Below are 22409 nucleotides of genomic sequence, written 5' to 3'. Positions count from 1 at the left end.
GAAAACAGACTTCCCAGAGAAGGGGTCATGCCAGGGAGGAGATCAATTATTGCTCTTGGCGAGAAAGGCAGGTGCCTCCTAACTGCATAGGCTGTTCAGGAGACTCAGGAGTTGCCAGAGGAGGGGACAATTGGTTCTTATTGTGGGGATGCCCAAAGTGCCATATCCGACCACTTTCTTGCAACAGATTGTCTAGTCTTAGAGCCTGTTCCGTGAGTTTCTCTAGAGTCTCAGCTACGTCCCGGGTGACTAACTCATCTTTCAGCTCATCATTGAGACCCTGCTGGTATACAGCCATAAGGGCTATTACATCCCACACTCAAAAGCAATAATTGGCCTCAAATGCAGAGCAACTGAGGAGCGGGGGAAATATGCATGTCCATTTCGCTACCTCAGTCTTGCTGTTAAGCACCAGGGGGTTTGCCCTGAGTGAGACTTGACCCCACGACCTTTGTGTTAGTAGTCAGGAGTGCCATTAGACGAACCGCCTGGCAAACAATAGTAAACAGGCTCAAGTGCAGAGCAACTGAGGAGTGGAAGAAATACGCAACTCAGAAAATAAAACAAAAGAGACTAAGAACTGGGAACAACAAATTAGACAAGGAATGAAGTAAGGATCTGACAACATACCTGGCATAGTGCTCAGAGAGTGCGCTGAACAGCTGGTGTTCTCATGGACATATTCAACATCTCTCTGAGCACTGCAGTCGTTCCAACATGCTTCAAGTCCACCACCATCATCCCTGTGTCAAAGAAGTCTCAAGTGTTCTGCCTCAATGACTACCGTCATGTTTCACTCACTCCCATCATCATGAAGTGCTTTGAGAGGCTTGTCATGAGGCACATTAAAGACCAACGTCCTCTGTCACTGGATCCACTACAATTTGCATATCGCCCCAACTGTCAACAGACAATGCCATCTCCACCTCAGTCCACCTGGCTCTCACCCACTTGGACAATAAAGACACCTACGTCAGAATGCTGTTCATAGACTTCAATTCAGCATTCACACCATCATTCCTCAGCAGCTGATTGTAAAACTGAGCCTGCTGGGACTGAACGCCTCCCTCTGTAACTAGGTTCAGAATTTCCAGACTGAGAGACCTCAATTTGTCAGGATCATTACCAACATTAAACAGCACCACCATACTGTGCACCGGTGCCCCACACGGCTGTGTGCTTAGTCCAATGCTGTTCACTCTGCTGACTCATAACTGTACTGCAAAGTACAGCTCAAATCAACCATCAAGTTTGCTGATAACATGACTTCTTCTTTTATTGACGTATAAAGCCCTACATGGGCTCCTGAGTACCTGCAAGACCTTATTTCCCATTATGAGCCACCACGATTACTCAGATCACAAAGTGCTGGCTTTTTAATAGTTCCCAAAATTCAGAAGGTTTCAGCTGGGTCTGTACTGTCTTATTTTGTTCCATGTTGCACCGTGTTGTTCCTAGAGGAACGTAATTTCACTCCACTGTGTACTTGTACATAGATGGAATGACAATAAAAGCCTCTTGACTTGACTTGAGAAGGTAAAGCAGAAAACAAGGAAAGTGACTGGTCATCAAACCCTCGATCACCACACTGCCAGACTGTGCACATGCCACCATAGGGGATAATGGCTGTGCAAAATTAAAAGCTTCCAAAGAGGAGCCAAATTGAGAACCGTTAAGACTGAACTCAAAATCTGTCTTGACTCTCCCTAAACACAGAGAGTGAGGAATACTCATGAGATCCTTTTCTTATATTTATGCTGGACGATGACTAGAGAAAAGTAAAGACTTGAAACTCCAGCCAGCTACTGAGATTACCGGCTGAGTCAGACTAACATGCTCATAGCAGCGTCAACTCAAGACTAAGTGTCAAGCAACGTGTGAGCAACCCTTAAGTAGGGTGCCCACAGGTACTACTGCTCAGAACTAATTACTCATTCCTAGCTTTCTGGTCCCTCCTAGTGGCCAGAGAAGGCCTAGCAGGTTGCCTGTACATTACACCTACTCATCAGCTGTACTACCAGCTGACACCAAGATGTAAGTACCTCTTGCTGTCGGTTGGCTGGGATGAGGGACAAAAAGGCACTCAGGTCAGGAAATCCAAAACTGAGGTAGGAGTTCTTGAGGAAGACATAGAAGCTTCCACCGTTGTAGCAACCCAGACCATTCGGCCCTGTGGAACATAAAACAGCCACAAAACAATCTAAACACTGTGTATTTAAATGTTTAAATTTGCACTCTGTGAGCATGAGAGTGTGCATGTTATACCAGTGAGGAGCTGCAGGATGTTGCTGAAGATCTGGGTCTGTGTGTCGCTGTTGAAAGATGATCTCAGAGAGTCCAAACTGCTCACTCTGTTACAGCACAGATAAACATTAATCACAGTCATGCTACACAATGCTAAACACCTGAGCTCTAAACAATCAGCAGAAATGAAACACTGCATTAAAATCTGCCAAATCCAAATACGGTATTTAAAGAATTTCTTACGCTGTCTGTCTGGTGTTGCAGTTTCTGCCTCTGATGATGTTGAAGTATGGTGTTACATCGGCAGAGGAGAGGCTGGAGAGGAGCGGCCTGAGCCGAACATTCACCCACTGCAGCACTTCTGAATCAGGCAGTGCTGCAGAGGACAGTCCACCTCTCACCAGAACGGCCTGAAGGAAAGCTCCCTTCACCTCACTGGAGTACAGTGACCCATTCCGCTGTGATTTTACCAAACATGCAAGGAGACAAGGTTAGAGATACATACACAAGACAGCATTAACTAAAGAAGAGTCTACACCACCTGGGCAGCTCATTTAGTACACCTACACTAAAGTCTGTGAACATCCATTCTTCACATCCTGTATGTGCTTGCTGAACATCTCATTCCAGAACCATGGGCATTAATATGAAGTTCGTCCATCTTTGCTGCAGTGACAGCCTCTATTCATCTGGGAAGGTTTTATTCATAAGGTACTGCAACAAGAGCACCAGTGAGGTCAGGTACTGACTGATTTTTGGTGATAAGGGCTGATTCCAGTTCTTCCCAAAGGTAATGGGTGAAGTTGAGGTCAGAACTCTGTCCAGTCAAGTTATCCCACACCAAACTCACCAAACCATGTCTTTATGGAGCTCACTTTGTGACATGGGGCCACTGTCTTTCCCCAAACTGCTGCCACAATGTTAGAGACTCTAAAATGTGATTGTAGGCTGTAGCATACAGATTTTCATTCACTAGACGCTAAAAAACAGACTGCCAGATGGTGGAGTGTGATTAATCACGCCACAAAAGGTATTTACATTCTGCTTCAGTCCAAGCTCAGCATCACACCTGGTGCTCTTAGAGCAGCTGCTTGGCCACCGTTGTTCACTATACAAGCCAATCTTTGAAGCTCTCAACAATCAGTGCTTGTGCTGAAGTTGATTCCAGAAGCAGTTTTGAACTTGATAGTGGACGTTGTGGCCAAGTGCTTTAGAATGACATAAATCTACTTGGCCATGGCCATTCCACCTCTTCGCAAAAATGCTTGATAGGGTTGAAATCTAGGCACTGTGCAGGCCAACAAAACAATGAAAACTCCCTGCCAAGTTCTTGAAACCATTATATGAGGATACAGGCCTTGTAACGTGGCATATTATCACACTGGAATTGTCCAGCTGCATGTTGTTAGACTGGATAAACTGTAGTTGATAAGGCAAGGATGGTCTTTATTCTTCTTTAGGTCCCTTAATGTGTACCAGAAAAACATTCCCCCTTCATACCACTGCCACTGGCCTCACAATAAGCAGAATCACTGCATGGACTTTTATTGCTCTTGATTCTTCCATTTGTTTGATGAAAAAGGACCCTGGACCCTTCTGGCCACTCCTCAGCAGTCCATTTTTCAAACTCCTGTGACCACTGGAGACAGATTTTATCATTGTTCACTGACAATATTCTTAGTTAGGCTGCTGGAACGCATTTTAGACATAGTGTTACATTCTAAGTAGGCACTGGCAATATCTAATAATAATTACCATGATATTTCCTAGTTTTTCCATCTCTGCATTATTGCTCACCTTCACCCTTTGCTTTCCATGAAAGACACTGAATCTCTCTGGTCCATGCTTTTATATCATCCCACTTAGACTACCGCAACTACTTTCTCATTGGTGTTCCCAACAGAAGTATCCGCCCACTTCAGTATTTACAAACACAGCAGATTCTCTACATCACCCCAGTCCTATATCAGTTATACTGGTTTCCTGCCCCACTTCATATCCAGTTTAAAGTCCTCTTGCTAACTTACAAATCTCTACAAGGTCTAACACCAGTCTCCCCTGTAAAGCAACCTTGGGTTTGAGAAAGGCGCCATGTAAGTTGAACATATTATTATTATATTATTATTATTATTATTATTATTATTATTATTAGCACTCCCTGCTTGAGTAACTTCAGACTGCTTTGTTTCCAAAGCCACATCCACATATTAAAAACCAAGGTTATCCGTTTTTTATAGTGGCAATTTCCTAACCACCAGGATACCTATTCTCTGAATCACACACAGCAGAGGCAGTGGAGAGTTCACTCTACTGCAGTTTTTTAAAGGATATATTATATAATACACAGTTTTAGCTGTAAAGGTGAATGAAACATTATGTATACATATTTAATACTGTAGCATCCCACTATCATGCCAACAGGAGGTGTGGCCATGGAGATGGCCACGTGAGGAGGCTCAAGGGTAGGTGCACAACCAAATAATGATAACTATGAATGAGTGAGAGTCTGCATATCAAGAGATCTATGAATGTGCTTCCTGCTGAAAAAACTCATAGAAACTATTAAATGTTTTTTGTTGGTTTCTAATGGTTTTGTAATGTGTTTTGCTTTTTAGTAGGTCAATATCACAATGATATCGACCCATTAACATTGTGATATTGACTGATATCACAATGGCTGATTCTAAATGCATTTGATGATTTCCTAATGGAATAAAAAGGTGTTCTACAGGATACTAAGTGGTTTCTAAAAGAAAACCATGAAGCCAATTCCCAACTAATGGTTTCTAATGGTGCTTTTCAGCAGGGCTATTTAACACAGAGAAGTGGTAAGTACCTGAATGCTAGATGTGAGGTTGTCAAAGAAGGAGGTGAATTGGTTCAGGCTGACAGCCGCCATCACAGTGTTTACATCCTGAGGACCATGAAGTCGAGTGGGGTCGGAGCAAAGTTCTGCCAACTGGGGTGAAGTTAGAACCTCTGCTGCATTTACCTAAGAGAGAGAGAGAGAGAGAGAGAGACAGTATGTGTGAGAGGAGAGAGAACCAGTTATAGAGTTTATGAGAAAGAGACAAAAGTAAGGGAAGTGTGGGAAGGAGTGAGCAACTGGTCACCAGCAAAATCAGCTTGTGTTTTGCTGCGGACGCTGGTTGGCCGGTCAAACAGCATGACCATGCCGTGGTAAAAAGGTAAACCAGAACCAGACCAGCACTAGACCAGCATAAACCAGCACAGACCATCTTAGACAAGCATGAAATGCTTGCTGTTCTGTGCTGGGTTTTTAGCAGGGTTAAGATTACTATGGAGGTTCCAGCTGTGCCCCAAGAAGGTGGCCTTATGGATGCACCACTGTATAGTAAATGCACACATTAGAATGTTGTGTAACTCACTCCATTGAAGTCACTCTTCAGGCTGATGAAATCAGAAAATGAAGCAGAACTCCTGAATTGGCCAAAATTCTTCACCAGCCAGTCTGTATCGTTGCTCCCTGGCAGCACACAGGACTGACCTGAAACACCAGAGTTTACACATACAAACATTACACTGAGTCAGTTACTGCTGCCATGGTCACAGTGCAGAAGGGAACCTAATCAGAACAGAATCTTTTTTGTTTCATTCCACTGAACAAGTAACTATTGTTTCACAAACTACAACAAAAATGAAAGAAACGTTAAGTCCTTCTTTACATGCCATTCTTTTTCATTACCTTTGAGGAAGGGTTTGATGAAATTACTGATGACGGACAATTTTTGCTGATCTTTCATGATTGGTTCTTGTGAACTAAATGCGTTTACCCTAGGTTGGATAAGAAAAGATTAGATTGCTTTTTCTTTAAAAATTTCATGCTATTAATACCATCTCTAATGTTCTACATTTCCACTGTGCATACTTACACAACTTGGTAGGTCTCACAGCTGAAGTCCTTGGAACTGAGAATGGAGAGAAAGTCTGCAGACACTGAAGATAAAAATGGTCTGAGTCTATTCTGGAACCACTGGGTGATGAAAACGGCATCCCTAAGCTGTGCAGAACTGAAGTTCTTGACTATCACATCTCCAATGGCATTAAGGAAAGATGGGTCAGGCAGAGAGATGCTGGGGGTCTGTAAGAGACAGTGGATATTTCAATGTACAATTCAGACCAAATGTTTAGTTTTATTGCAACACAAGTGAACATCCCATACCAAGCTGGAGTACTTATCCAGAGCTGCCGGGAGAGGTGCTGCAAACTTCTGGAGGAAAAGCACCCAAATTTCTTTAGAGTAGACCACACTGCTTGGCAGTTTGCATGTCAGTAGTGTGACGAGATCATCAGAGGACAAAGCAGCAACCTTAGGAGACTAGAACATACAAGCAAAGACAGAAAGAGAGAGAAGGCTGTCTAAGAAGTTCATTGCCATGAATTGATAATTTTTTTATTTGCTTTGTTGAAAAACTCACGGATGAACAGGCATATTCAGAGATGTTGAAGTTGCAGAGAACAGCAGATACACTTCCAGACGAGAGCTGATTCTCAAGTGTATAACTATGATGCAAAATATAAATAATATTAATCTTTTTTTGGAATATTGTCTTACTTTTAATTTCAACAACCACAGCTTACCTATTTACACCTTGACAAATGATCTGTGGTGCTATGATAGTGGTAGTAGTGGTGGTGATGATAGTACTAGCACCAGTGCTGAAACTAGGGCTGGAAGTGGCACTGGTGGCTGCTGTGGCACCGTTAGTGCTGATGGTGGTAATTCCAGTTGTGATATTGGCCCTGGTAGGTGCATCAGTGGGAGCAGACATATTTTTGCCTGGTAGTGTAGTGTTGAGAGCCCCATTTGTGGTGCTGAGACTGGTCTTGTCACTAGTGCTGGTGTTGACACTGGCAGTAGAAGTGACGCTGGTGTTCTGGCTTGCAGTAATGGCACTGACACTGGTGTTGTCAGCATTGCCAGTTGTGGTATTGACAGTGGCAGTGCTAACACTAGCAAAGGTGATGGTGGTGTTGACACTGGTAGTAGGAGTGACAGTGATGTTGTGGCTTGCAGTGGTGGCACTGATGGTGGTGTTGTCAGCATTGCCAGTTGAGGTATTGACAGTGGCAGTGCTAACAATAGCAAAGGTGATGGTGGTGTTGACACCGGCAGTGGTTATGACAGTGGTGTTGTGGCTTGCAGTGGTAACATTGTTGCTGGGGTTGTTTACATTGCTATTTGTGATGCCAATAGTGGTGGTGTTGACACTAGCAGTGGCGATGGTGGTACTGGAACTGGCAGTGGAAGTGACGCTGGTGTTGTGGCTTGCAGTGGTGGCACTGACACTGGTGTTGTCAACATGGCCAGTTGTGGTATTGACAGTGGCAGTACTGACACTAGCATAGGTAATGGTGGTGTTGACACTGGTAGTAGGAGTGACAGTGATGTTGTGGCTTGCAGTGGTGGCACTGACACTGGTGTTGTCAGCATTGCCAGTTGAGGTATTGACAGTGGCAGTGCTAACAATAGCAAAGGTGATGGTGGTGTTGACACCGGCAGTGGGTATGACAGTGGTGTTGTGGCTTGCAGTGGTGGCACTGATGGTGGTGTTGTCGATATGGCCAGGTGTTGTATTGGTAGTGGCAGTGCTGACACTAGCAAAGATGGTGGTGGTGCTGATACTGGCAGTGGGTATGACAGTGGTGTTGTGGCTTGCAGTGGTAACATTGTTGCTGGGGTTGTCTACATTGCTATTTGTGATGCCAATAGTGGTGGTGTTGACACTAGCAGTGGTGATGGTGGTACTGGAACTGGCAGTGGAAGTGACGCTGGTGTTGTGGCTTGCAGTGATGGCACTGACACTGGTGTTGTCAACATGGCCAGTTGTGGTATTGACAGTGGCAGTACTGACACTAGCATAGGTAATGGTGGTGTTGACACTGGTAGTAGGAGTGACAGTGATGTTGTGGCTTGCAGTGGTGGCACTGATGGTGGTGTTGTCGATATGGCCAGGTGTTGTATTGGTAGTGGCAGTGCTGACACTAGCAAAGATGGTGGTGGTGCTGATACTGGCAGTGGGTATGACAGTGGTGTTGTGGCTTGCAGTGGTAATATTGTTGCTGGGGTTGTTTACATTGCCATTTGTGATGTTGACAATGGTGGTGTTGACATTAGCAGTGGTGATTGTGGTACTGGAACTGCCAGTGGTGTTGATGATGGCAGTGGTTGTAACACCTGTGATGGTATTGACAGTCCTGTTTTCCATGGTGGTAATGCTGCTGGCAGTTGTGTTGAAACTGCCGTTGTTGGTAGTGACAGTGGCAAGCTTGGTGACTGTGGTGTTGTCACTTGTGGTGACTGTAGTGCTAGTGGTCGTAATGCTAGTTATGTTTACAGTAGTAGACATAGTGTAAACTGCTGCAGTGGTGGTGGCACTGGCACTTACATTAGAGTTATTGTTGGAAGTAAAGGTGCTGGTACTTGCAGTGGCACTGGAACTTTCAGGAGTAGTGATGTTGACAGGTGTTGTGCTAGGAATGAGTGTAGAATCAGTGATGTCAGCTATACCCCCCAGCAGGCCAATGTTGAGGGTGTTTAAGTCAGACTGTTTCTGTTTAGCCACCCAAGCCTGAATCATAGAAGAGTTCTCATATCGCTTTAGATCAGGAACATTCACCCCTAATAGATCACGCACTGTACTCACACTCAGGTTCTGAAACACACACAAATAAACAAACAAACATAGTTTTGTTTCAGTTTTCAGTATTTGTTATTTTCATTCTGACTAACATCAAAAATCTACTGCATCATTTTGTTGTTTCACACCATGACAACAGCAGGATTCAGACTCATGAAGATGTTGATTTGCATGTTGATATTCCAAGTAGACATAACTTTTATATCTTGAAGAGGAGCTCCACCTGTACAACACAACACATAAACACAAGTCAGTAAATTGAATATATTGTGGCATAGCAATGAAGACAAACCAGAATATATCATTATTTCTGTTCAAAGAATTGCTCTTTTATTGAACAAGAAATGGTCACTGACAAACAGCTGGAACAGCGGAGAAAGTCACCTTCAGCCATAACATCTCCATGGAAGACACACGAAAAGAAGCGAACAATAAACCCACGGCCCACTCAATAAAACACAATCAACACAAACACATATTAAACTAACGACAAAACATATTTTCAGAGTTCCCAGAGTTTAGATCTGTGTATGAAAATGATCTACCAACTGAGCTGTAAGTGATCTTAGGAGTTCACAGTAAGGCTGATTTTAGACAGACTACCTCTGTGTGACATGAAAGCCCTTGTAGCATGACCTCTACAGCTCAAACAAAATCCTTTTACAAATTGATAAACAAGTCAACCTAGACAATGTGCTCAATAAAAAAATCATGGAAGAGAATAGTACATTTGTTTACCCTCAACAGCTTTCAGATTTGTGACTGGGAAACTATTCCAAGTCTGGTAGACCTACCAGGAAACCTGGATGCAGCACAGAATGTTTAACTACTAACTTTTGATAATGGTCATGAAATTTGAGAATTTTATTCAGTTTTGATGTTTTATTTTCAGTTTACTTATTTCACAATATTTTCTTTTCTGGTGCGTGTGGCATATTGAAAAAATGCAGCCTGTTTGGAAGCTCTGATCTGTTAACATGAGCGCTGAAATGAAAAGAAACACATTCCATGTCACTCAGGCTGCACAGAGATCACGTGTGAAACAAGCCTGCCTCAGCTGAGTGAAGTGGCTGGACTGGCTATAGCACTTCAGCAGATCACTAAGACATGCCGGAGCTCTGGGACCCGAGCTTTAAATGTCATGAGCAAGACCTTGTAGTCGAAAGCTGCACTCAAATCCAGCCAAACCACAAGAGAGGCATTTCTGCAATCTGAGTTTACCAGTAAACCATTAACCACTTAATCCAGAGCTGACAGTGTAACAGAAGCTGAGTGAAATGCTTTGATAGGCAACAACTTCATTTATTGACATCACTCAACTTTTTTTTTACCCTGAGTTTTCCTTTTAAAGCTCCACAAACATAGCGAATAGCAGATGGTCCTGTGTGCATCTGATGTGACTAGATACAGCCACGGCAGATTAAAGATTAGGTTTAGATTAAATTGCAGGCGCCTGTCCCAGCTGCATTAAGTCATATTTGCAGTGCACCATTTCCTTTATGTACATCCAGCCCTCAGAGTATGTTAAAATTAATTAAGTGAACAAATCTAGCAAAATAGCTTGGCTACAGCGATACCAGCAGCCCAGAAACGCCCCCAGACCCCTTCAAAGTTTAGTTTTAATAAATTTGGAATAAATATTCTGATGACCTTGAGTAACAGGATGAGGAATGGCTGGAACTAATCTAAACTCTAGAGGGCAGCATTTCTTCAGCAGCACTGCTAGGGAGGTGATAACTGTGTGTCCACTTTACCCAGATAATGTTGGATAAAAAAGTAGTATATTGGTGGAATGCCGAAAAGAGTCCTGAGTGAGGAGTTGGCGATGCTGTACAGAACTGATTTCTGATCAACCGAGCACGAGGATAGGTCCACAGTATATGCACTTCCAAATCTGCACAGAAAAAAAAAAAAGAATGTCTACTTCACCTAAACAACACAGAACAGACCACAGATAATACACAACTTAAGGAGCATACTTTAGGTGCAGGTCTGTATACACATAATTGTCTAATCGTGTGCATATGTGTGTGCTGGTGTACATACACCATGCTGTTAGGAGAGATGGTTTGGAGGACACTGACATCCAAAGAACAGAGGTAGGAGAGGATTGCAATGAACTCACTGCGTCCCAGACTCTTACCAGGCACGCTCAGATACCTCATAATCACTGCTTTACTCTGCAACACAATCACAAACATATCATTCATTTTCAGGGGTGTGATGATACACCAGGGTTGGGATATCTACTGAAAAAAATGTAGTTAGCTACAATTTAGCTACATTTCCAGAAAAAAGTAGTGGCTACTTTCAAAGCGTGACTGTCATTGTTTGTGAATGTCCACCTGAGACACCAAACAAGCCCAGCTGACAGTGTGAACAAGACACTGCATTTAATCAGGAGCCAGAAAGAAACACAACTGAAACGCTGCAAATAAACAAAAAGATCACCAAAAAGTGAGTTTGAGTGTAACCAACAATCAAACTTGCACAACCAAAGGCGTGATATCCAACAAAGCTTTAGACTAAGTAAAGGCAAAGTCAATCAGTCCAGGTTTTTCCTTACAAAAATCAACAATAGTAACTATACAAACCAAACAACTTTGTGCAAAGAATTGTGAACTGTTGAAATAAAACTGCTCCAATTGAAACATTTCAGCAAGATGTACAGACAGACACAACACTCAGAGTCCTTTATCAAACTTCAGCAACACCTCAGCCTCAAAATTCTCATCGGTGACCCTGGCTCTGTTTGGGGTGAGAATCAGCCCTGCGCAGCTGAATAATCTCTCCACTGCTACAGAGCTGTTGTACGGAGCCCCTAAGGGGCCGTGGTTAAAAAAAAAAAAGGCATTAATGACACTGCGTTCCCTCGCAAAGGTTTTGCGTTCCCTTGCAAATATTTCGCATTAAGATGCAAACGGTTTGCATTCGCTTGCAAAAGCTGTGCTTTGCTTAAGCTCAGAGACGGAGCAGCTCATTGAATTTACATTTATCTTGGACTGAAATATAAACACACAGTGTCGCTTCTCGAAATCAAACATGATTCTGCTGTTAGTGACTCTTAGTGAAACTGAGATCGAGGCTCCTCGTACAGTAAAAGCTACATTTACAGAGACTGCAGAAGACAATTGCTGAATAAACTCAGCACAGACTGGCCAAACAGTTTTCAACATTAGCGATGCTAAAAACAAAGCTCTAATGGAGGCAATGCCGTTGGGCACCTCTGCTCCTACGTTTGCTTGCTGTCTGACAAGCATGTATTTTGCGAGGGAATGCAATGTTATTAGCTTTTTTTTAAGCCACGGCCCCTTAGGGGCTCCATACTGCTGCAGCAACAACTGGAATCTGCAACAGTCGCTTCTCATTCTTCCCCTTCTCATTCAGATTGTCCCGTTCCACCTTAAGTGGTGCATCAGTACAATCTGGCGCCTCAGGCACCATTTAAGGTGGAACGGGACAATTCGTACGAGAACCAGGAGAATGAGAAGCGACTTCAGGCTCGTAAAAAGTTGACGATTGAGATATTTTACAGTTTTCGTTTATTTAATTTTTAGCCATTACTAGCACATCAGAGACATACTTACAACAGTGATGGTAAAACAGACATAAAATGTGGCTCCCAAGGTGGTTTCAATATTTTGAAAGGACAAAATGGCTCTTCTTAACATTTGGGTTGCGACCCCTGAGCTAAGCCTTTTACTAAGGGGTGATCAGCGTGTGACCGTTTGCTCGAACTGTCCGCGGCTCAGTCATTACTGCATAGTCACCACCAGCCCAGTGAACGGCCGCGTGGATCGCCTGAAGCCTGTAGTGAAATTGTGGCAAAAATTATCGCTATAGCTACAGAAAAATTTGTAGGCGCTACAGCTGTTAGCTACATTTCATAAAACTGTAGCGGCTCCAGCTACTGGCTACTAAAATTTGTATCTAACTACAAAAAGTAGCGCGCACTTAGCTACTCCCCAATTCCTGCAATACGCTCTGTCAACATTTCACTGCGAATGTCTGTTCTCAATGGTGCACTGTCACATTTATGCACCCCAGTATCGCAATATCACCTGCATTCACTTTTAGCACAAATTCATCCAAAAAACAACACATATGAGGAATATAGACATGTTGAGATGGTTTCTCTATGTTACTGGCTCCACCTAGTGGATGTCTGTGAAATCACAGGCAGCAGTGGTATAATCATCAGCTGGTACCTGTAGTAATGTTTTAGCCCACACTGCAACACCAAAAACCCAGAACGTCCCAAATAGATACACTTAGACATGCTACCTGCTCTGAGGTCCAGCCTATACCAGGGCCCAACAGTAAGGACAGAGTAACTGTTGTGGTGATGCTCCACTTGTTGATCTCAGTAATATTGGCCACTTGAGCTGTGGAGCCCAGGTTTTGCAACACACTGTCTGGAAGGCCTGATGGGTAGAGCTGTAAACATCACAGACACACACACAGTCACCATAACACAAACCTCACTTAAGTTTTTCTTCCATCTTTCTATCCGGCTTATCTTCCTTACTTACAGTTTTTCTTACTTCCCTATTTCCTTTGTCTTTTTTTATTTTTCTTCTTATTCAGGAAATCTATTTCTTTTTAAGTTGCCTTGACTCATTATGACTACAGATTTTTTTTAGTTTCATCTTTATATTTAAAAAGCCGTTGAACAGTTTGACACCGTACACAGATGTCCCTTTTTCGTACCTTAAAAACTCACTTGAGGGACATAATTGCACTTTAAGGACAGACCTATATACCAATGAGTGTTGCCAACATTTTCCTCTCTTGATGGAAACTGATCTTTAGTAGTGCGTACATAATATCCTTTTCAATAGAAAGGCTGATGTGGTTTATCACCCCATATATATATATATATATATATATATAATCCCTGCCTATGCAAATGAACTCTTCAAATGCCTCTTTCTCCTTCAACAGCACTGAGTTCTCCTTCAATGCTGCAGCAGGCTGGGAATGACGGACTGAGGGCTGTCAATCACATGCTCATAAGAATATTAGGCCACGTATACATTGTTCTCAGGTAGGATTGGTTCATTTTTAATCTGAGAGAGAGAGTGTGGGTGCAAGAGAGCAAGAAAGAGAGAGTATAAGGGGGAAAATGTGTGCCTGAAATTTCTGTAAAAAAAGGCAAATGTACTGCAAAACAACAATCATTTTCACTCACAAATGTGAAATGGTGTTTTAAAATTTAAAGTTCACTGAAACCTAAACAGTAAGTTAACAGAACTATATTAGCTACATTCTGTTTAATTCAAAGTGCAATAAAATAAAAATGTAGGGTGGTTAAGTTAAATTTCCAAATTCAAGTTTTTACAGTTTACACAAAAAAGCACTCAAACGAAAACCAGCCCAAACTGAGCCTACTGTTGAGTAAAAAAATGTTTGTAGGGTCTGGGGGGCTCGAGTCAGGTTTTTGTTTTAGTTTTAGGGCTGAGTTTCACTGAATGACTATTCAGATTTTAAAATTGATAATCCCATTTCAAAAAAAGTTAGATCACTGGATAAAAACAAATATAAATAAAAACAGAATGCAATAATGTGTAAATCACTTAAACCTTATATTTGATTGAAAATAGAACACACACAACGTATCAAATGCTGAAACTGAGAAATGTGATTATTTTTTGATAAATATAGGCCCATTTTAAAATTGACGCCAGCAACACATTTCAAAAAGTTGGGACGGGGGCCTGTTTACCACTGTGTTTCATCACCTCTGTGTTTGGGAACTGAGGAGACACTGCTGTAGTTTTATAGATTTAATTAAGCATTTTAATCCCACTCTATTTGCATATTTACTTAGCGTATGAGACAGATTTGTTGTATTTACAAAAGAGCAGGTACTGAATCGAGTGAAATGTTTTCCTGCTCTTGCTTGATATAAGACTTCTGTAGCTCCACAGTCCGGGGGTTGTTCCAGTGGGTGACTGGACTGCAGGCATGTCGCTTTAGCACCCGGACCTCTTTCCTACAGAGCCATGCTGCTGTAATACATGCAGAAAGTGGTTTTTCATTGTCTTGGTGAAATAATCAAGGCCTTCCATTAAAGAAGATGCGGTCTGGATGGCAGCCTATGTTACTCCAAATCCTACATACAACGAATGTGTTTCTGGGTCCTGTTTATTTATGATTTCGTCTTTGCGCTTTTTTGCGAGGGTTAACTTACATTTGTGGATGCAGTGATGAACTGTGTTCACAGACAGTGGTTTTCAGAAGTGTTTCTGAGCCCATGCAGTGATTTCCACTGCAGAATCATGTCTGTTTTTAATGCAGTGCTGTCTGAGGGCCCAAAGATCACAGCCAGCAAACACTGGTTTTCAGTCTTGTCCTATACACACAGAGATTTCTCTGATTCTCTGAATCTTTTAATGATATTTTGTACCGTAGATGATGAAATTGCCAAGTTCTTTGCTATTTTAGGTTGAGAAACGTTGTTCTTGAATTGTTGCACTATTTGATGGTGCAGTCTTTCACAGAGTGCTGCACTCCTCCTCATCTTTACCTCTGAAAGTCTTAGCTTCGCCGGGATGCTCTTTTTATACCAATTCATCTTACTGACCTGTTGCCAATTAACCTAATTAGTTGTAAGATGTTCCACCAGGAGTTTCCTTTAGTATTACACCACTTTACGAGTCCTTTTGCTGCCCCGTCCCAACTGTTTTTGAAACATAGTCCAGGCATTAAATTCAAAATGGGCATATATTTTTCAGACAAAAATAAAATTTCTCAGTTTCAACATTTCATTTGTTGTCTTTGTGCTATTTTCAGTTAAATATAGGGTTGAAATGATTTGCACATTATTGCATTGTTTTTACATTTTCCGTAGCAACTTTTTTGGAAATGGGTGGTAAAACTACAGACAAAATGTTAGCTAACCATTACAGAGGAGACAAGCAGAAAACATAAGAAGACAGTGAAGTGCAGAGGACTTGGCGTTATCGAGGAAACAGCTTGAGGAGTTTTCACTCTTCTATTGTTTTTTTATGATTTTGTTTTTAAGACACAACAATAAACATTCCTGAATCGCTGCATGTTATGTTGATGGTATATCATCACATTAAATAAAAAGTAGCAAATGCAAACTTTACAAGCTCACTATAAAAGCTCTGGATCTGTACAGATGGTACTCAGTAATGCTGACCTGGTTTAATTTGTTCAGAATGACCCTCTGGAGGCTGGGGTCCACCACTTTAAAAGTGATGGATCTCAGGTTGTTGATCAGCACAGTGTTGTTCAGACACAAATCAAACTCGGTGGAGTTGTAGCCTAAATAAAATGTATCATTTGCGATCGCCTCAGCTGTGATGTAGCCAACGGTACAGGCTGCTGAACCTGCGAATAGACAAGAGTTCACTAGCAGAGCTGATGCACATTCAGTAATGACAGCACAATATCTCATTTCCCTTTCTGATACCAAGTCAAGTCAAAGTTTGTTTATGTAGCGCTTTTTACAGCAGGTGTTGTCACAAAGCAGCTTTACAGAAAAATCCAGGTCCAAGCCCCCATGAGCGTCGCCAATGGCGACAGCGGCCAGGAAGAAACCTTGAGAGCACCCAAGTGTCAGGTGTAATACTTGCCTTCGTCACCAGAGGTCAGCCTCACCTGAGTACTAATCAGCTTCCTAGTGACACCTTAACCTCTCTCACCTGCAGCTTGTTAACCTCCCTTTATAAAGATCTTCACAAACACTGGATTTCAGCACAGCATTGCCAGTTCGTCTGCACACCAAGCCTGGTTTCTTTATGTCTGTTGAATTTTTGGATTGTTTTTTTTCATTTTTGCTTTTGCTTTTTGAACATTTGCTGTGTTGTGATCTATTCTGTTTTGTTTTTTTTACTTTTTGGACTGTCTCTGATTCTGATTCTGCTTTTTATGATTTTGATAGTGTTTTGAGTAAACGGGAATTATGGTTTCAAACCCATCTGGAGAGTCTTCATTACACCAAGACTCAAAAGGGGAACCCATTCTCCTCTGGTCGACACCGGATAGCAAACAACGTTAGTATAAAATACTAAAATACAGAAACGTGAAAAACAGGTGAAGTGTCATGGTGTAGTACCGCTTTGCACCCATGGGGTGGGAGCTATGCTTTTTTTTATGCTTGTTACGAAGAAAACAACCATAATACACTGAAACAACATTAAACTAAGATAATACAGTGGTTATCACAATTTTTCAACAGAGAAATTTCTCATATTTTTGGGTTTCTTTGGTCACTCGCACAGCCATCTTGCCGGTGTTTCTTTTCTTTTTTTAATAACACTCTGTGCCTCTGAATATTCTCTGTTTGGAGGGCCATGTAGCCCTAACACTTCGCCCCACCCCTCTATCTCAACAAAAATTGGGACACCCTCCCCCCCTAGACGTGAACACGCAAAACAGAGGGCTAAGGGCTAAGTGGTAGGGGTGAGGGGTGAAATGGGACTGGGCCTATATGTGTGGCAAGGCTGGAGCTGAATGAAAAAAGCTTTAAAGAAAGCTCGACAGTTTGTGTGGAACCTCTGTGTCTTCTTCAGTATCATAAAATACTACAAATGGCTGCTAATTAATTCTGTAAATTTACTGTATCTGATTTGAACTGCTGGGTAAGTGAATAATTTCTTTACATGGTTGTTCATTAGCAATGAAGTCTGACACATCTTTCATCTTAGATAATTGCAGTATTACAATGTAATTTGCCCTTTAATGATTAGTAGATTACTAAGGAAGCATATTGTAAAAATTACTAATGTAAATCAGGTAATATCCCACCAATTAGTACGGTGCTCACATGTCTCTAACTGTGTGGAGGTTTTCGGTATGTTTAATAGACTTGATTATGTAGTTTGTGCCACTGTATGAAACACTGATATCTATAAACATGGACTAAAGTGCACATAAAATTCATGACTGCTACTGTTTTAGCTATGATAATGTTCTTTAATCAGTTTAATTGAGATGGAAACATACAACAGCGCACAAAGCATTTCTGAAAGAGTGACTGATAAACATACCGAAGCCCAACACTCCCGGGCAGAGGAGCAGGAAAATGAGCTGTGCCCTCATGACGAGGAGAAGAATTCGCTCTATAACAAAACAAACATTAAATGATCAGCACAGAATCAGAACATGTGATCACATTCACTGTATAAATGATTTGACGTTTTTGCTACATGCCCCAGAAAAATAGTTGAGATAAATCATTTTTAAGATCTTATTTCACCTTCAGAGATAAATGGATCTTGTTTACCAAACATTCTTAAGAAGAAATTCACTCTTAAAACACACCTGCGAAGATTCTTTGATCCAAAAAAACAGGAACTTTTCAAGCCAGATACTTGTTAGGCAACTGCCTTCAGAATGGAATGCAGTAATAGACTTCAACACAATTAGGCAAATTTATTTTTGAAAAAATGTTCACACCCCTGATCAAAGTCTACGTTTTTGCTGTTGATTTATAGTGTAAATAAGTTAACACATCTTCTACATTTTAATACACAAATATTTATTGGGGAAAAATAAAACATGGCCTGTGCAAAAGTGTTGACAATTTTAATATTATTTGTTTTCATTTTTTCCCCCAAATATATTAATCTCAGCAAATTGTAACTCTACATTAAAGTGTTTAGACAATCAGGAAAACGTGTAATTTGACCAGCAATGTTCAGACTTTTGGGTACAACTGTATGTTACCGTAGCGATTTTTGTCACATGCATCATGAAATGTAAAGAACATTTCATACTGTACATAATTTTAAAAAAGACAACAACACAGAAACATTATTGTTTATAATCATGTGCATCTGATTTTAATTATGTAAATTTAAGACACTGTTTTGGGGATCATCCAGAGAACCTCTGAACAGCATGCTCACATCTTAACACCATAACTGACTAAAAACAGACTGATCTTTATAATAAATAATATAAGTGATAATGTAAAGTGATTGTGAGCTGAAAGTCTAATATACAGAGAATAAGAGGCACTAGTTACTGTAATAAACAGAGTGAGAGTGAGGAAGCGTACCTGTAGCAGCTCTGAACACCTGCCAGGTGAGAGGGCAAATAAAATCACAGACTGACTCTCCAGCAGACGGAACAGCAACACCTGTACACGCCCACTTATTCATGCAATAATCATGTGGCCAATTGTGTGAAAATTGTGCAGAAGTTTGCTCACAAGACTTCAACATTTAAAGAAATCAAAGGGAAAAGCTTTTCTTTACCAACTTACTGCAACCATTTGTTTAAAGATTTATTGTTAAGACGATTAAAAGCTTAATGTTTTGCCCTTTTGGGTTAGGCCTGATTTTTTTTGCACTTAAGTGTACATTGAAAAACTCAATTCCAAGTACTTCACTGTATGTGAAAGGAAAATAAAAACTGAAAGCAGTTATTTGTTTGTTCTTTATCAACTTATCAACTGTTGTTTTCAATGTTTTTTACATTTTCATTGTTTTTTGTAAATATATAGTCTTTCATTGCTCATTCATGTTTGGGTATGAAAGGACCATCCAGTAAAGACAGAGGCCTTAATGAGCAAGGATGGGTCGAGGCTTACCATGCTGAAAAGACATCAGCTAAAAATTCAACAGTTCAAAAATAAAATTCCCTGGTGAGCATCTGATTTAATTTTAGGTATTTCACCCTCTACAATACATGATATCATCAAACAATTGAGAGAAGATTGAGAAAGAAATGTTTATGGGTAAAGGAAAAGGCTGAAAAACTGAATTTCTGAGATCTTTGACCCTGCAGACTTCACTGCATCACCACTTGAGCTCAGGAATACTTTGACACACTGTTGTCATTAAACACTTCTCTGACCGCTTCCACAAATGTAAGTAAATACATGTACAGTGAAAGGCATAAACAATATCCAGAAACGCCGCTGACTTCTCTGGGCTCGAGCATATCTGAAATGGACTGACGTTTAGTGGAAACGTGTACTGTGGCCTGATGAGTCAACCTTTCAGGTTGTTTATGAAAATAATGGACTTTCTGTTCTCCAGGACAAAGAAGAAAAGGAGCATCCAGATTGTTACCAGTGTAAAGTTCTAAATCCAGCATCTGTCATGGTGCGTGGAGGGGTATTAGTGGGAACCATTAATGCTGACCACATATTCTGCCTTTTTTGATTAATTCAATCCACGCATATATAATTCTTTTTTAAGTTAAGCAATAGTGTGAGAATGTTACAGTATATTACAAAACACAACAGCTCAATGTTTTCTCATAATCAGTGTTTTCTTATAATCTAAAAGACATTTTAGCCAGAGGCATATGTTTAAATTATCATAATTTGCTTCAGTATTATGAGAACGGCAGTGTTCTCGCTTGTTTTGAAGACTCTTGCAGTGCACTTGCACCAGCGACTGTTGTAATCATTTACATTTACAGCATTTAGCAGACACTCCTATCCAGAGTGACTTAGAAAAATTGCTTTGTCTATCCAGAGAAAGTATCTTTGCTGGTTAGCAATAGGTTAGAGAGAAAAGCAAAACAAACCTGCACATCTAAACACCTTGCAGACTCACGTTCAAAATCCATAATCACTGCACTATAATTAGGACTTCCACTTCAAATTTCTGATTTGTTCCTAGCTACTGACGGTCAAATTCAATGTTTTTATACCATAGAATATTTTCATTTAAAATATTGCTATTTTCATTTTTTAACCGATGACGAACTGATTGCCGTACATGTAATGTCTGGTGAATAAACCAGGCAGTGGTATGTACTGGAAAACACAGAGGCAGTCTTTCACAAAGTTTGTGACAAACAGGCATAAATACTATTAGACACAGATAAAATGAATTCGAATTTAAGTGACAATGATCTGCAAACTGGTTGGTAATTGAATGGCTGTTTCATGTGACTGAAAGATGCATTCTGGAAAACGGAATCCATAAGATTGAGAGTTCATGGGAGGACTGGAAAGTGTGACAGTACCACTAGTTGACCAGGTACTGGAGAACCCCTTCTCTCCTTCTGGAGTCCAGCAGTCTGTGAACCATGTTCAGCCCAGTCATTTCCACTGTTCTGAGCTTCAGGGAAGGCCTGAATTTTACCTCCACACAGGTCCTATGATCTCTTCCTAGTCACCAGCCCTCCCCGAGGGAGGCTATATTCTCTTTCGGGTCCTGAGAAAACAGCTATGGAGTAATGCGTCAGGGAGACACTAACACTAGGGTTCATTCGACCATCCATCTCACCAGCCAGAGTCGTTTTTTTCTTTGTGGGGAAAAAGGATGGTGACCATCCCTGCATTGACTATAGGGAACTAAACAAAAATCACGGTTAAGGACCCTTAACCATTGCCGCTGATGACCTCAGTGTTCAAGACACTGCAGCAGGCCTCAATTTTTGCTAAGTTGGATCTGCACAGTGCCTACAACCTTATTCAGGCACGCCAGGGGTACGAATGGAAAACAGCATTCATTACCACATCTGATAATTACAGATACTTTACAGATGCTGACTTACAGATGCCTTTCGGTTTATTGAACACGCTCGCTGCCTTCCAACACTTTATTAACAAGGTACTGCGTGAAACTCAATCTCAATCAAACCAATATGTGTTCATCTATAGCCACTCCGTGGAGGAGCTCGTAGTTAATGTATGCCGAGTACTCCAGCTTTTTACTAGAAAACCACCTCTAGGTAAAACTAGAGAAATCCATCTTTCATGCTCAGTTGGTCAGCTTTCTTGGGTTCAAAGTCCCCAGGAACTGTCTGAGCATGGAACTGGTGAAAATCCAGGCCAGCACTAAGTGGTCAATGTCTCTCATTTAATTTGAAGCTTTCTGGGCTTTGCTTAATCCACATCAGGCCAAGTAGGCAATGTTCTTCAGTTGATTTGCTTTCGTCATCTCCTATTGGCCCGGCTCGAAGAACATCAAGCCCGATGCATTCTCCAGACTATGCCACACACTGTCTCCAGAGTCTATTATTCTGGAAGCCCAAATTGTCACCGTGTTATGTTGGGGACTGGAAATCACCATCCAGGAGTTGCTTAAAAGGCGCATCTGGTGGCCCAACATGGAAAAGGGCATATGAGCCTATGTAGCAGCCTGCCAAGTGTGTGCTCAAAATAAAGAGCCTAGGACACCACCAGCAGGTTGCTCCAGTCCCTGCCCAAACCATCCTGGCTGTGGTCAATGACCTCCATGGACTCCACGTCCCAGGGCAGCATGGTGATCATGGTCATAGTAGATAGATTTTCCAAACTTGTAAATGTATGGCTTTGTCAAAACTCCCCTCAGCCAAGCTGCTTTAAAACACTTGGTTAGAGTCCATGGGTTCCCTACGAACATGGTATCTGACCGTGGGCCCCAGTTCACCGGTCGGTTTTGGAGGGCATTCTGTCAGTTATGGGGTTTCTCTGTAAGTTTGTCCTTGGGCTTTTATCCTCAGTCTAAAGGGCAGAGTGAGAGAATACACCAGGACCTCAAAAGGACACTTAGATGCCTGGCATCTACTAGACCTCCCACCTGG

General features: G+C 41.5%; 1 protein-coding gene across 1 annotated transcript in view; it reads right to left on the bottom strand.

The window, feature by feature from the left end:
* The window catches only part of LOC118797673 (serine-rich adhesin for platelets-like), a 57484-nt gene extending 35368 nt beyond the window's left edge, over positions 1-22116 (bottom strand). Inside the window, exons 1-18 of the mRNA XM_036556949.1 lie at positions 22056-22116; positions 18940-19020; positions 17927-17998; positions 16075-16265; positions 13191-13343; positions 10953-11086; positions 10661-10800; positions 9035-9129; positions 6847-8921; positions 6684-6768; positions 6428-6583; positions 6138-6346; positions 5951-6039; positions 5634-5752; positions 5081-5236; positions 2488-2702; positions 2266-2351; positions 2043-2170 (exon numbers count right to left, since the gene is read on the bottom strand). Of these exons, the coding sequence (XP_036412842.1) occupies positions 2043-2170; positions 2266-2351; positions 2488-2702; positions 5081-5236; positions 5634-5752; positions 5951-6039; positions 6138-6346; positions 6428-6583; positions 6684-6768; positions 6847-8921; positions 9035-9129; positions 10661-10800; positions 10953-11086; positions 13191-13343; positions 16075-16265; positions 17927-17998; positions 18940-19020; positions 22056-22116 (4245 nt within the window). The remainder of the gene's footprint in view (positions 1-2042; positions 2171-2265; positions 2352-2487; positions 2703-5080; positions 5237-5633; positions 5753-5950; positions 6040-6137; positions 6347-6427; positions 6584-6683; positions 6769-6846; positions 8922-9034; positions 9130-10660; positions 10801-10952; positions 11087-13190; positions 13344-16074; positions 16266-17926; positions 17999-18939; positions 19021-22055) is intronic.
* Between the last annotated feature and the right edge of the window lie 293 nt (positions 22117-22409).

The sequence above is a fragment of the Colossoma macropomum genome, unplaced genomic scaffold, assembly GCF_904425465.1.
Source record: "Colossoma macropomum unplaced genomic scaffold, Colossoma_macropomum, whole genome shotgun sequence".
NCBI classification, from domain to species: Eukaryota; Metazoa; Chordata; class Actinopteri; order Characiformes; family Serrasalmidae; genus Colossoma; species Colossoma macropomum.
The sequence above is the reverse complement of the archived record's forward strand: the minus strand, read 5'-3'. Positions and strand labels throughout refer to the sequence as shown.